At 36.3% G+C, this 14,386-nt stretch overlaps 1 protein-coding gene across 2 annotated transcripts in view; it reads left to right on the top strand.

Moving 5' to 3' along the window:
- Window positions 1–5,573, top strand: part of ANOS1 (anosmin 1) — a 131,709-nt gene extending 126,136 nt beyond the window's left edge. For both annotated transcript variants that reach the window (XM_027675132.1, XM_027675133.1), the window contains 4 exons: window positions 360–531; window positions 1,739–1,959; window positions 4,146–4,287; window positions 5,149–5,573. In XM_027675132.1, the coding sequence (XP_027530933.1) occupies window positions 360–531; window positions 1,739–1,959; window positions 4,146–4,287; window positions 5,149–5,207 (594 nt within the window). In that variant the 3' untranslated portion in view covers window positions 5,208–5,573. The remainder of the gene's footprint in view (window positions 1–359; window positions 532–1,738; window positions 1,960–4,145; window positions 4,288–5,148) is intronic.
- The last annotated feature ends 8,813 nt before the right edge of the window (window positions 5,574–14,386 follow it).

The raw sequence follows: 14,386 nt of genomic DNA, 5'->3' as shown, positions 1-14,386 counted from the left end.
ATTCAATTAGCATTTATATCTCATATTGCTACCCCCACTGCCATCACTCAGAGAGACTGTTCTAAGTATTAGAAGCCAGTTGCTTTGATGCAGCGTGGCAAAGGAACTGTGTAGAATTGAAGGACATATTCGAATACCATGCTAATATACTTTACTACTGAAAATAATCATAACATTGGCAATGTTTACTTTCTTCTCTAAGTAAAAACCATGTTGGCATGTGTTAAGCATACCAGGAAAATATTTTTTTGGAGAAAAGTTTTCATCTTTTGCCAATCTTATTCCTCAATTTCTTCTTCTTTTTTTTTTTCCCTAGAGCTCTGTTTCCAGCATGTGATTTTTTGTTTTTCTTATTGTAGGAAAACTACATTATTCTGAAGGACCTGTCATTTTCATGCAAATACAAAGTAACTGTTCTGCCTGCAAAATCTAAAGGGCGTTTTAAGGCTGAGAGCACTTTCTTTGTTACCCCCCCTTGCTCTGCATTTAAAGAAAAGAAACACAAGCACGTTAATTGTCCTGCTGAAGGAGGTAAGGCATAATCTGGAGAACTAATCAAATAGTTCCAAATGCATTTATAGTCACCAAAAGAGAGTCTTTAAAAGCAATTCTAAAACAGGAAATGAAAGATTAAGAACAAATAGAACTATAACCAGTGCTTATGTGAAAAATCAACTGAAATACAGAGCAGTATTGATTTGGGCTAGTGTATTACTGTTTTGTCGATTTAGTGTAATTTTATTGGATTTTTAATAAATATTTGATGACATTTGTTATGAGACAGTTTTTATTTTTGTAAGGAATAACAGTTTCCCAGTTATATGTATTGTAATGATGGATGATAACTGTAAACATAATTGTGCTGGCATGACCTATCATTTCAATATTTTGGTGCTGATAGAAGCTGCTTTTTCAGTTTGTTTTTGTTAAGGTTAATTCTGCTCTCAAATAACAAATACAGGCATTCATACCTTTTATGGCATTATCACAATGTATAGCTAGAGGGTTATGGAAATTGCAGAATTATGGAGATATTGGTTGGAGAGGACTTCTGGGGTCAGCTAGCCCTAGGTCAGGTCAGCCATGGCTATGCACTGCCAAGACTGGATACCTTTCTCTTTGGTTAGAGGGTAGCCCGATTATGTTGAGCCCCTACTGTTCCCAAGGGTACCCCCATGCTCCATGAGTCACCCAGAGTCCTACTGGCCACCACTGCCATTTCCTTACCACCCCTCCTGACATTTTCCAGCAGTACAACCTTCCTGGGCAACTACAACTCAGCTATATCTTTCCCATAGTCAGAGTGCTGCTATTAACTTGTACTACAGTTTTAGAGCATGAATTTTACTTTTTGGCTGAATTATGGAATTCTATGCTATCCTGTGGGTTTTCTTGTGGTCCCAAAACTCAGTTGGAGCTCAGGTATTCTGAAATATGAGGAGCAGGAGGATGGCTGCCTGTGAATGAGACACTTAGATCTTTACATGCCATAGGCTTTCCTTGCTGTACCTGCAGGATTTGATATGAAGTTTGAATTTGGCTCAAAATGCCAGTGGAATTTATCAAAGATAGGCTTTGGTTAACACTGAAAGTGATGCCAGAAAGCTGACTGGATCCTGTCAGTATTAGAAACACCAAAAAGAGATCTCTGGCTGACTTGATTTGTGAAATTAAGTGAATGTTATTGAAGATTATCTCTCAAAGTTTAGCTTATCTTTTTTGCTTTCCAAATTTGTAGTGCCAGTTCTACCCAAAGTGTTGGCCAAACCCGAGAATCTATCTGCATCTTTCATTGTTCAGGAAGGTAACATCACTGGTCATTTTTCCTGGAAGATATCTAAGGCAGACCTTCACCAGCCCATGACAGGGTTTCAAGTCACTTGGGCAGAAGTGACCACAGAAAGCCGGCAGAACAGTTTACCCAACAGCATCATTTCGCAGTCACAGATACTGCCAGCAGTAAGTTGTTTGTTACCTTTTGCTAGCGGCTTCATAAGTGTGTGTATGTGTATGTGGCTCATTTTTAGCGTTTAGTGGTGGCGCAGATGTCAAACACTCTGGCTCTACAAGCAAGTTGGAGCAGGAAGTGCTTAATTTTTCCTCCTTGGTGGAGATACAAAAATAGCTGCTCTTCTTGATGACAAGTCAAACATTTTGGTGTGCTTAATTTTCAAATTGGCAATCGTCATCTGACAAGTGCCTGAAAAGAGGAAGAGATGTAGCAATAGATAGTTTTTATTTTCTTTTCATAATCAAGCTGTTCAACTTGGCCAGTTTTACTAATTATTTGGTGTCCCTGTTGATGAATTTAAAAGAATTTTCTCTTCCTTTGAGTCACTCATTACTCTAAAAAAAAATAAAAACCACTTCCCCCTCCACCAATATGCACCATTATCTGATGGAGAAATAATTTTAAGGAGAAGTAGATTTCACTGTTTTTTGACAGTGTGACCATTAACAATTTTAATTCTTCCCCCTATTTTCTTCAAAATGGCCTTTGCTATTTAAGTTCCTCCTCTGGCAGAGGCAGGTGAAGAGACCTTCATTCAAACTCTACTGCCAGCTCTGCCAGAGTACACAGACCATGAGATGTTAATTTTCACTTTGGTTTTCATCTTTGTTTTTTAGGAGCAGGTGTATGTTTTATTTAGAATTTCTATTCCTTTTTGTAGGCTTTTGGTTCAGTTAGATCCGAAATATATATGAAGTTTTATTTAAAACATTCCTTTTCATTGTGTTGGGCTTCAGTTTTTTATCTGTTTTCCTCTAGTTTCATTATTAGAGAGCCTGGAGATTCCTTTAATTATCTATCACTATGTCTATCTGTCTATTTATTGCACACAGTTAACTTGTAGAAAACTGTTTTGAGTGGAAACAGTATTTTCTACCTCTCAGAAAGCACCAAAATGTAGGGTATTTTATGGTGACGATCATTCATTCTGACTAAAAATGTTGCATTTACACAACCAGGGCTGAAATGCACGGGTCCTGACTGCTGGAGGAGCACCTGAATGAGCAGAGTGTGTGTATGAGTGCAATGTATGCACTCTTCTCTCTTTTTCTTACCCGTTCAGTATTTATATGAGGTGGAACAGCTTCAACAAGGTCTATTAAGGGCAGTCCCCTCTCAGAATACATGCTAATTTGCCAGTAAAACTACACATTTCCCCCCACTTTTCCTCTCTGTCTTTTTCCCTTTACTTTCTGCTTTGGCAGTAACAGCAAATTATCAGTTATTCCCACGGCTCGCTTTGGTTTCCCCACATGGCGCAGGTACAGTGCCAACCAGAATAACTTGTCCTGCAAATTCCTGGCCAGCCCAGCCTGGCAGGTCACAGGAGCACACTGTGCCTGCACTGTCTGGCTTCACTGCTCCAACTGTCCCCTTCCTGGGACTGGGCCTTTTCAGCTTGGAATAAGATGAGTGATTTCTAACAGCTCACAACAGGTGATGTTTTGATTTATAGTTTAGATTTTGATTTAGATGAATAACTTCTGATTCTGTAATACCTGTCAGTCTTTAGCCATCTGGGACATTCTATGAAATTATTCTGAAATTATTTTACACAGGTCTAAGTGACCATGAAAGGTATGGAGTAGTGAAAAGTGAGTCCATCATGCCAGAAATGGCCTTAAAAAGACAAATTCTTGCAGTGTAATTGGGACAAATCTGAAATCAGTGTGATCACCCTTTTTTTTCACTAGCCACAGAAGGGACTCTAAACCAGCCACTAATTAAATTACCAATTAGTAGAATTCACATGCAGATCCAAAATAAAAATAAGTTTATGTAATGAACATGTTTGTTACCAAGAATGTTTAGAAGTTACATTCTTATTCATCTTTTAGTGGTGAGCACACTGTCCACTTTCCGCAACAATCTCTGGAACAATTTGGACCTTCTAGACATGAAACTGTAATATTATGGTGAAAGAGTGTTCAAAGGGAATGGCAAGCAAAAAATTCAAAACAAACCCTCTCAACAAAGTGATGCATATGTTAAATCCTTGTAACGGAATTCTAAGAAAGTGATTTGTGGGTGCTGAGAGTGATAGAACCTGTTTAAACCACTGATGTGTGCGAGTAGAGCAACCATGTTTTGTTTTTAGATGCTCTGAGAATTAAAGCGATTTATTTAATTTTAGGATCATTATGTACTCACTGTGCCCAATCTGAGGCCATCGATGCTGTACCGCTTGGAAGTTCAAGTGCTGACGACTGGTGGGGAAGGGCCAGCTACGATTAAATCGTTCCGAACACCTGACCTTCCTCCGTTTTCACCCCACAGTAAGTACTACACTGTTCTGACATGTGGTGACATGTTGCAAAAACTTCAATCCTCCACATGTAAACAGGTTTTCAAGCCTTAGAGTCTTTATTGATTCTAGTAGCATTCCATAAACTTAAGATGTGGGGAAAATACTGGCTTTTTTTTTTGCCCCACAACTATCCATCAGCAATGATGGAAGCAAATGTAGTCTTTCTCTCACTCAGTTTCTGTGGTCGGACCATTTGCCATTCATTCAACCACAACTCGTTCACAGAATCACAGGGCAGGCGTTTGAATGGGTCGTCGCGGTTGCGGGAGTGTGTGATCAGCTCGAGGTTATCTGGAGTCACCAAAACTGCCGGGCAGGCCTGGGGTGTTTTTGGTCTGATAAATGCACACATCCCTGGCGGTCGGAGCCTGCCTTTGGCTTATGCTTGTAGCACTTGGGATTCAAAGTTGGTCTGTCCTCCAGGTGCTACCTAGGCCTGGCATTCCTTAACTTTCAAGATTAGATTTTTCTGGGTTTGCTCAGTACAGCATGGCTGGAGCCTGGTCGTATTTCTAAAGCAGTGCAAATCTCTTAATGGCCATTTGCAGCACTTCACATGTTTCTGAAAAGTGCAGCTCAGTGTTGAGAAGCCAAGTGAAAAATGTAATTAATTAGTTCAAGACTTATCTGCTTGAATCTTTCTGTCCTTTCACAGCCCCACTAAAGTTCTCTGGACTGAACATGCACACAGTTGTCAGCACAGGTATTTCACTTACAAGCTGAAGGACTGCAAACTGAAGGTCTCACAAAGCCTTTTAAGTATGGATAAATGTTGGCATTACATATGCAGGACTTGATATGTGCATATTTTCCTGTTCTTTTTGTTTAGGACCTCATCTGAAGCAGCATCATGCACATCACTACAAGCCACCCCCTGAGAAATATTAGGCTGTTTCAGATACGAATAACTGAGCAGAAAAAACTGAGCTCCCAAATGAGGTCTGGGAAAAGGCATATCTGTAATAGCAATGAACCCAGTTTTCCAATGGAAGTGACCATCCTGTATGACTGTATCTACTTCTCTGTAGTTTATTCATGAAAAATTATATTTGCACCATGACCCAGATGAATCATACAGCAAGTATCACTTCATTACCACCACAGTTCAAGAAACTGAGGATTGCATCCATCTCAACACCTGTGAGAAAATTAGAAGTGTGTTCATCATATTGTTTTCATATTCTATGTTTAAAGTAGGTTGAAACAGTGCAGTGTATACAGCTTTTTCTCTTAGTGAATTCAATGTTAATATTTGCAAGGTAGTCCTGTGATGTATACATACTTTTGAAAGAGGCCAGCTTCTCATCAGTGGATTTAAATGATCTATTTTACTTAAAGCCCTACCTGTCACCAGTTTAAGCCATATTGTATTTTGCTGTTAAAGAAGATCTTCATATATCTGAAATAAGGACATAAGTAAAATAAATACCAGTAGCAGTAACCCTAAAGTATCCAATATTTAATAATTACAGTGTCACCATGGAGGAGGATGATGATACATTTGTATATCCATCTGGTCTGAAGTGGTAATGTTCTGTCACATAGATCTTCTATTAATATAGTTAATAGCTAAAGGATATACAGGGTAGATATACCTTTGTATAGAAACGAATGGCGATTAATGTAATTGTTTAAAGTTGATGGCAATGAATGCAAGTAATTGATAGGTCCTGGAAGAATGACTTTTAAAATCCAGTTTACGTTTTTTTGATATATAACATTTCAGGGTATAATATTATCTTGAAAAAACCCACAAGTTTTCTAGTTAAAAATCTGAATAGTTAACATTAACATTTTAGAAACTGAAATTGTGAGGCACATTTATTATTCAAGTAGCTGTAGAGCTACTTTTTGGCTTTGAATTTTGATGCACATATTTCTTTTCCCTGTGGAACTTCAGAACAGAAGGATGGATGTATTTGCTCTATTTTGCTGTTCTGCTTACAGAAAGAATTATGTGACAATATTCTGGCATATGGAAAACATTGGCTTATAGTTTATTTGAATGCATTTTTCAAATTTAGACAGAAGGGTGCCCTTTTTAACCATAAGGGAATTCATATTGCCTTATTGTGCAATATAAACTGTCCAGAGTAATTTGTCAAACAGAGACACGTATCTCAATAGTAAACAGAAACTGCTTGGATTTATTATTGAGAGGGTGGAAAGTATCTGCCAATAAACAACCATACAAATACCTGTAATCACCGTTTAATGTTCAGGATGTTCAAAGTGGTCCTGCATTCTTTGGCACTGTGTCCATTGCTCCCTGAATCATCACATGAGGCTGACATACCTCAGACACTTGAGTCACACTTGACAAAGTGGCCCCTTTTTCTACCAGCAAATTCTACAGGCTCACCTGTGCTTCATATTTATCTGAGATATTCAGTGAAAGGAGCTCAGACATTAGTGGTAAATAGATTTTCCTTCTCTCCATAACAAACTGTTTTGTGGAAGAAAATAAATACATACATGAAACTGAGTATAGACAAAATACTCAGTTTGTCTATACTGAAGTTTATAGCTTTTTGTTTCATGTGGATTATACCAGAAGGAAACACTATTAATTTCTGATCACTTGCTCATCTCAGTTTTTCTACATTTCTACCTTCGGTTTTAAAGGTCTCTTTTCCATTCTCTTTCTATTTTGCTGCTTGTCTTTTTTGATATTCACTTAGTGACCAAGAACTTTTCCATAAATTTTTTATTGCTACATGGTTTGGGCCTTTAGTAGTAATTTAAAAATGTTAAAGGCTATGGTGCTTTTAATTCCTTCTTCTGTTATTATGTCATCTCCCAAAATACATTAGCAAATAAACAGATGAACACTTCTTCAAAAAAATCTGTAGAATAAAGGTTTATTTTCAGTTTTGGCAGAAGACCAGAGTCTGAGAGATTTTTGTCAGGATGGAAATGTTTCATGTGTATAAGTCTTTATAAAGAAAATAAAATTTGAATCGGACTGGTGCGCAGCACTGCTTCCACATTTGGATTGCACAGGGCGTAGATGAGTCTAGAAGTGATCTTCCTGGTATTTGCTGGATCAGCAGGATCAGGGAAAGTAATTACCTCAGGCTTCTCTGAAGAATTCTGACCAAACCTTTCAATCACAGTCTGTTCTAGTTGTGCTGGATCAAATCTGCAGTGACTTGATTAATGTTAATGAAATTACATTTCATTTGTACTGACATGGTAAAGCATGGAACAGGAATGTTGGTCTTTATTACAATGATGCCAAATCTGGATTGGATATAAACAGGAACGTAGGAGCCCTGAGTCATCACACCCCTAGCTAGACTCAGTTGCTGAGGGAAAGCTTCATCCCTCTGAAATGAATCAAAATGGTTACTGTTTGCTGATGCCAGTCTCTCTGAAGCATTCATCTTTTCAAAGTAACAATGTACTTTTGAAGAATATCGAGAGGTTTTCCCTTTTGAAGTAGATTCATCAAAAAAAAAGTTGATAAAGTAGAAATATACTGAACAAGTGTATTATATAGAGCCCACTAAGATGTAAAATATTTTTTCCTTCTACAAATGATCTTATCAATTCACCTTTCAAATCACCCTCCAAATCAAAACCAAAATGTACAAAGTCAACAAAGCTCATGAATGGATGTTAAATTCCCAACTGAGATTTCATGATTATTTTTTTAATTTAGCAGTACAGATTTGAAATTTTTAGTGCCTAATTCTAAAGTCTTGTTTGCTGAATCAGACAGGATATTGTCCTAATTTACTAAGCCACATTAGGCATTTAATTCAGCAATAGAATTGCAGTTTGCTACTTGATTCACTAAAGATTAATTTTCTCTAATGATGTTATGTGATACAGAGCTAATATTGGGATTATATTAGAGATATTGGGATGTTTTTAGATACTCTGCACCTTTACACTAATGTATTATTTGTTATGTACGATTCTGATGGATTTGTCAGTTGACTTCAGATGAATTTTGTTTATTTCTTAAAGGAGAATTATAAGATTATGCTATTTTTGCTAACTGCTTTGTGAAGTGGATTTTTCTGTTTGTTTGTTTGTTGGTGATTTTTGTTAAGAAGAAAATGGTTTGTTCTTGTTATATCTTTTTTGACCATTTTTGAGTTGTTTATAGAGCAGGAGAGAATAAGACAGAACTTGTGCTGTTATCATCCATGCATATCATCTTGAATATTCATTAGGAATATAGCACATAGGCGAAAATAAGAAGTCTGATTTCTGAAATGCTGAACATCTTCAACTTAATGGCTTCAGCAAGAGCTAAGGACATGGTGTGGCAATGATAACATTAACATTAATATTTGACATTGTCACACACAAAGTCAAAGAAATGCTCATTGCTAATGTGAATGGGAACTTTACCCTTGGGATTAGCAGAACTGTATAGAAAGCTTAATACTGAGTCAATTTATTCCACAATACTTTCATTTCCATGCTCCCAGCTGGAGTCAGGGAGAGTTTCAAATGAGCAGGTCCTGATTTAGGAAGGTATGCAGAAGACGAAACTTCCATATGCACAAAAGACCCCAGTGGAATGGAAGTAAACCTGTGCAGCTAAGAATGAGCTTTAGTGATGCTTCAAATCAAGCGTGGATGTCAAAGTTTGCTTGAATACTCTCTTAAATCTGGGCCTTGTAGAACAACATGAGGGAACCAGACAGTTCTAAATTCTGTGTACAACACCATAAAAATTTTTATTTTTCTTTGTGTATATGTAAATGTCATTGTGATATTGAGTTATTTATTAATTCATTTTCTTATACCATGTGCCAAGTATGTTCCTACCCTTTTGATCAGTACCTGTGAACATCAATACTAAAAATAATGTTATGCAAACTTGTGCATTTTAACCAGGAATATAATGCTAATAAGCTGTTGCATGTAGTTTTAAATAATAAAGAAAACCCTTTATTTAAAAAAATGTAAATGAATACCTGCAGATGTTGATGATTATATATGGGTTTGCATGCCAAAACTCATTGTTCAGTTGTGGGCATGAAATGTAACGACTGTATTACCTCTACTGAATATATTAGTAAGGTACAATTTACAAAATAATTAACAGAGCTCTATATGTAAAATTTTTCCTTTTTACTTAATTGTATTGTAGTAGCGGTAACAGAACTACTTCTCTGTTACCCAAATTGGCTGTAGAAATTATGTTTCTATAACAGTCATTTAAAGTCAATATTTATTTATGTCTGTAATACACAAAAGATCGGTCTTATGTGTTTGTCCTGTTATTTAGAGAAAAAAATACACTTCTTGTAAAAACAATTTGTAAAAAAAATGTAAATAGAGTCTGATTTCTTTTACCCACTATTTTCATGTTTAGAATTTGTACATACTGTTTAGGTAATAAACTATCCTACATCATAATATTGCTACATTATCTCCTCCATACAGAATTTGGAGGGGTTTTTTTCCTTGAAGACTTAGAGCCATCTAAGAAAAATTGATGTCGTACCAAGTACCTTTGCTTCATCTAAATTTCATTGTGTATGAAGTCATACCATTTTATCCGCTTTAACTGCAGCATTTTATTTTCTTTAGATAGTAATCAAAATAATCTGAAAATAACTTTAGATATCATTGGAATCATTTACATTGAAAACCAATACTGGAAGTAAAAAGTAAGACATAAGAGCTTCTCTTTTCCCTGTTTTAATTCAATAGTTCACACTGAAGATTTGTTAATCCTTTTGTTATGCTAACTTAAATTAATTAAGTTGTTGGATCTATGTCAGTGACCTGATCCTGCAAATCAAGATTTTCATGATTAAAACTCATGGTGAAAGCTATGTGTGCACCAGATTTGGAGTATTTTCTCTTTTAAACTGCAGTATTCCATGATTTAAATTCTGTAAATATAAATATCCATCTTAGTACAAACACTTAACTGTTTCAAATTGTCGGATATCTTTAGTTTGGGGATGCACCTTTGGGCTACCTGACTTACCTAATAAACATTTAGATTTTGTTAACTTGATCATAAACTCCAAAATTTCCTAGTACTTCTTTCTCATTAGAATAACTGCTTACATTTTGGTGTTTGGTTTTCCTTTTACATAAATGGATAATATTTGTAACAACTCATATAGAAAAATTTCTCTGCAAGTTGGACTATTTCAATGATATTTGCCATTATGGTTCAGTAAACCCAAACAAGAATGATATATCACGTGAACAGATGAATAGGTAAGTTGTCATCATAATTGGTTGAAGTGTTCTATTCACTGTAATTCAAAATAGCCATTCATTTTTTCTTTCCATAACTTCAAATAAATATTTTATTCAACATTGGATTAAAAGACACAATGACTGGATGATGAAAATCACGTGAAATAAAGCAAATTTGGTGTATATTGAACAGTATTGATTATTCTGGGTTTGGGTTTTGCGGCTTGTGCTTCTGTGCAACTTGGCTTTTTTGCATCTAAAACCAGAATACACTCAAAAGGTTCCACTTCATAAAAAAAAAATAATCCAGTGAAAGCTTTTTGCAGTACAAAAAAACAAAACACAAAAGAAAACAAAACAAAACCCACAAAATACTCACCCTCTATATTTCTGCTTTTTTATTACAGGTAATGTATTGTCATTGTCTGAGTCTCTGCCAGCCTCCTTGAGGAAGGCCTTGGGGCCAGAGCGCTGGCTGTTAGCCTGTTGGTGGCAATTCAGCACCTGTGAGGATAAAGAAATCACCAGGGAGAACAATGAGAATGTGAGCTTTGAAATAGAGCCAATGTGCAAGAAACAAACTGCTGTGTCCCCTTTGGATTGTGCCAAATATCCTTCCTGCTACTCAAGGTGCTGGCAAGAGCATAGATTAATATTTAATATATGCCTTGCTCTAAGCATTTGCTGAGAGTGCTGTGTGGCACAGAAACTAAAGAATTCATGAATGCTTTCTGTGCCCAGTTCCTCACCTGTGATGGTGATTTATTCATGTTACTTAATAATAAACTGCATTCAGAAGGTCTCTTTCTTCTCAGTGGAAGATCAACTTTGGAAATGGTGGACTGTCATTTTTCAGGTGAGCTAGGCAAATACGCTACACACAAATTTTTCTTTATATTTGTGTGCAGATATATTTGTACAGCAAATAGAGTTTGCTTGTCTGTTTCACAAGCTCTCCAGGAATATATGGTGCAATAGGTTCAAAATTGCCAAAGCTTAAAAGGAACTCTGAGTTTGCTGATTAGTAATGATTAGTCAACAAATTTTTCATAATTTTATAATTTCATTTAGAAAATATTGCCTGATTTAAGTGGTTCAGACTGAAGAGTTGTTAGTCGATGTCGATAGGCGGAATTTCCATGCTGTCATTTCTATGTAAGTCAAAGGTAGAGGAGGAAGACTGGGGACAAAAGAGTATAGGGGGTACAAAAAGAAGCTGATCATCTGGTTTATTGCTGACATCAATTTCTCCTATTAGTTCCAGTATTAGTAGCTATCTATAAACATTCAAATTAATATTTGAAATTTCTTTTCTGAGATATGTTACAATACTTGCTTGAAATATAAATATTTCAGACTTTCAGTGAACATACCTGAGTTACAGTTAGACTGTAACTCATAAAACAGGAATTTACAAGAAAAAAAAAGTGGTGAATGCTAATTGTTCTCTGAGAGCACTTAGGGACAACTGTTCTTGCTTGGTGTTTATTGAATCATATCTGTAGACAAAGCAGATCCATATGCATTTTTTTGTGCTTTGAGGGAAATACCTCTAATTTTTTAAAGGTGCTTCATGAACGACCGAGTTATCCTAACACTGTAATGATGCACTACTGAATGAAGCCTGTATTTTTTTTCATTTATCTGAAGATTTATATGAAGATTGTGTTAATTTTCCTCGTCTTCTTTCCTGAACTTGAAGGGTTTTTTGTTTTGCGTTACAGTGGATCTCTGTTCATCGCTTGTGTTGTAAGGAGTAACTGTTGTCTCAGTTACTATTCTTAGTCATATGTGACACACTGAAAGCAAAACTGAATGAATTGGGATTCATGTGATATTTTACCATATTAATATTCAATGAATTGTTCAGTGTTAAATTGACAGTGTCAATGGCCCATGTGTGTTGCCTCTTTTGCATGCCATGGGTTGTTGATTTGAGGAGCTGCAGCTACCCAAATCAGTCCTCCTTGGTCAGGTAACATATTACTCTTAGCAGGTGTGGCAGGATACTCTGCCTTAGAATGGAGTAAAACAACTCGAACAATGCCCTGTTTGCAAAGACACCAGTGGTAAATGAAGAAGGGGGCTCATGCTGCTTTTTGTGTTGAATAATGCTGAAACCAGTCTGACTCATCAATCCCAAAGTTAAACATCCTGATAATGATATGAAGATGTGGTAGACCTGGTAACATACCCAGAGAAAGTGTCAATCTGTGAAATATGTTACTAGTGTGTCATAGGAGTCAAAAAATGCCTCTGTAATGTTTGGAAGCCTTTAGCTGCAGCATTTCAGTGAGTCTGGACATCTTGGAATACTGCAGTTATTTATTAACATTGTATTACTCTTGACACCTTTTAATGCTGTCAAGAAACATATATGGCTTAGCTAAGTGTTGACTAGCATCAGCTCTGTAAGGTCACACTACACAGTCACTTTAGTAATGACTGCAGCTTTGGTGTTTGCCATGTTCTTTAGCCAGATAAGCAAAAAGAATGGCAAAAATGCATAAGTAAAAGGCATGAAATATGATCTCTTGTTTCATGATTTTAGACCATTATTGCCAGATTTAAACCAAGCTTCTTCCAATTGCTTTAATCTCCTCCTCAATGACTGTGATGTAGTTAGCCATTTCAGTGTTTGGAATCCTCATGATGCTGAGTTTGTCGGATGCACACACCCTCCCTGTGTCACTGAGATAGACTTTGCGCTAACCAAGGCAATTTATGTGTCCCCAAGGCTACTGAGCACTAACCGTAACCACTCCATCTGGTTCCTGGGATCATCTCTTGTAAAGTCTCTTTACAAATCACATTCACCTCTGCCCTTAAATCCAGTTTAAATTTAATAGTAGCACTGCTGGATTTGAGATCAACAAACCAAACCTGCTCATCATTGTGGACTTTGAAAGCAGATCCTAGGTTGCATGAAGCACTTACCCTTTATTAGGCGATTTCTCTAATTCTTTCATTTTGACAGACAATTCTGAGTTTTCCTTTACACATCTTGGATACACTAGGGTTGCCTGAGCCTTTCTCCTCTCTGCTGTATTCTGCCTCATCCCTAAGAGCCATAATTCTGCCACGGGAAACCCAGCCTTCTAAAAAGCATTTTTATGGGTTCCTTGTTTCTCTAGAGAGCTTTTTCTTGACTGCTATGCCTCTACTTTTTCATAGGGTGACTTGAATTTTGCCTGAATTGGACAGTGATGCTTCTCCATTACTCATTTAAGAGGAAATACAATTAGTAGCTGCAGAATGTTTTTTCAAATTCCAATTACTGAACACTCTGTGTGCCTCAGTCACAAAATTTTCAGTTTCTCACAAGTCAACTTTACAACTTCTCCTAATCACTGACTATTTTGTGGCAAAAGACATCTCTTTGGGCATAATATACATTTTAGGTTGCTTACTTTTTTTAACATCACCACAATGATCTAGCAATATTATTTTTAGAGGGATGACCTAGCAATATTATTGCATTCCTCATTACATACAGATGCTTTTTGCTTCACAGGTTTGCATGAAGCTCCATTTTTCTAGTATTTAATGTCTTCTTCTTTCCTCTCAGGTGATTCAATAAGTGAGGTATAAGAGATCTTTTAAAAGGTTAGATTGAAGCTGATTGTCTTTTTTATTTAGTCTTTTTCAAAGTGAGTCTATGTCTCCCTAAAAGATCTAAAAATTATAGAAAACATAAGCAATTATAGTGATGTGTGATTATTTTTTTCTGTATTGAGTCACTATTTGCCTGATAGAATGTTTATACTTTTAACTTAATTCCCCAGATGTTTCCTAAATTTTTCTTAACCCACCTGCTTTCTTGTTCTAGGATTAAAAAAATAAAGGAAAAATCCTCACAGCAGCTAACCAGTATGTCACTAAAA

The sequence above is a fragment of the Neopelma chrysocephalum genome, unplaced genomic scaffold (genome assembly GCF_003984885.1).
Source record: "Neopelma chrysocephalum unplaced genomic scaffold, ASM398488v2 Primary Assembly neopelma1_25, whole genome shotgun sequence".
NCBI classification, from domain to species: domain Eukaryota; kingdom Metazoa; phylum Chordata; class Aves; order Passeriformes; family Pipridae; genus Neopelma; species Neopelma chrysocephalum.
This window is presented reverse-complemented; position numbering and strand designations above follow the sequence as displayed.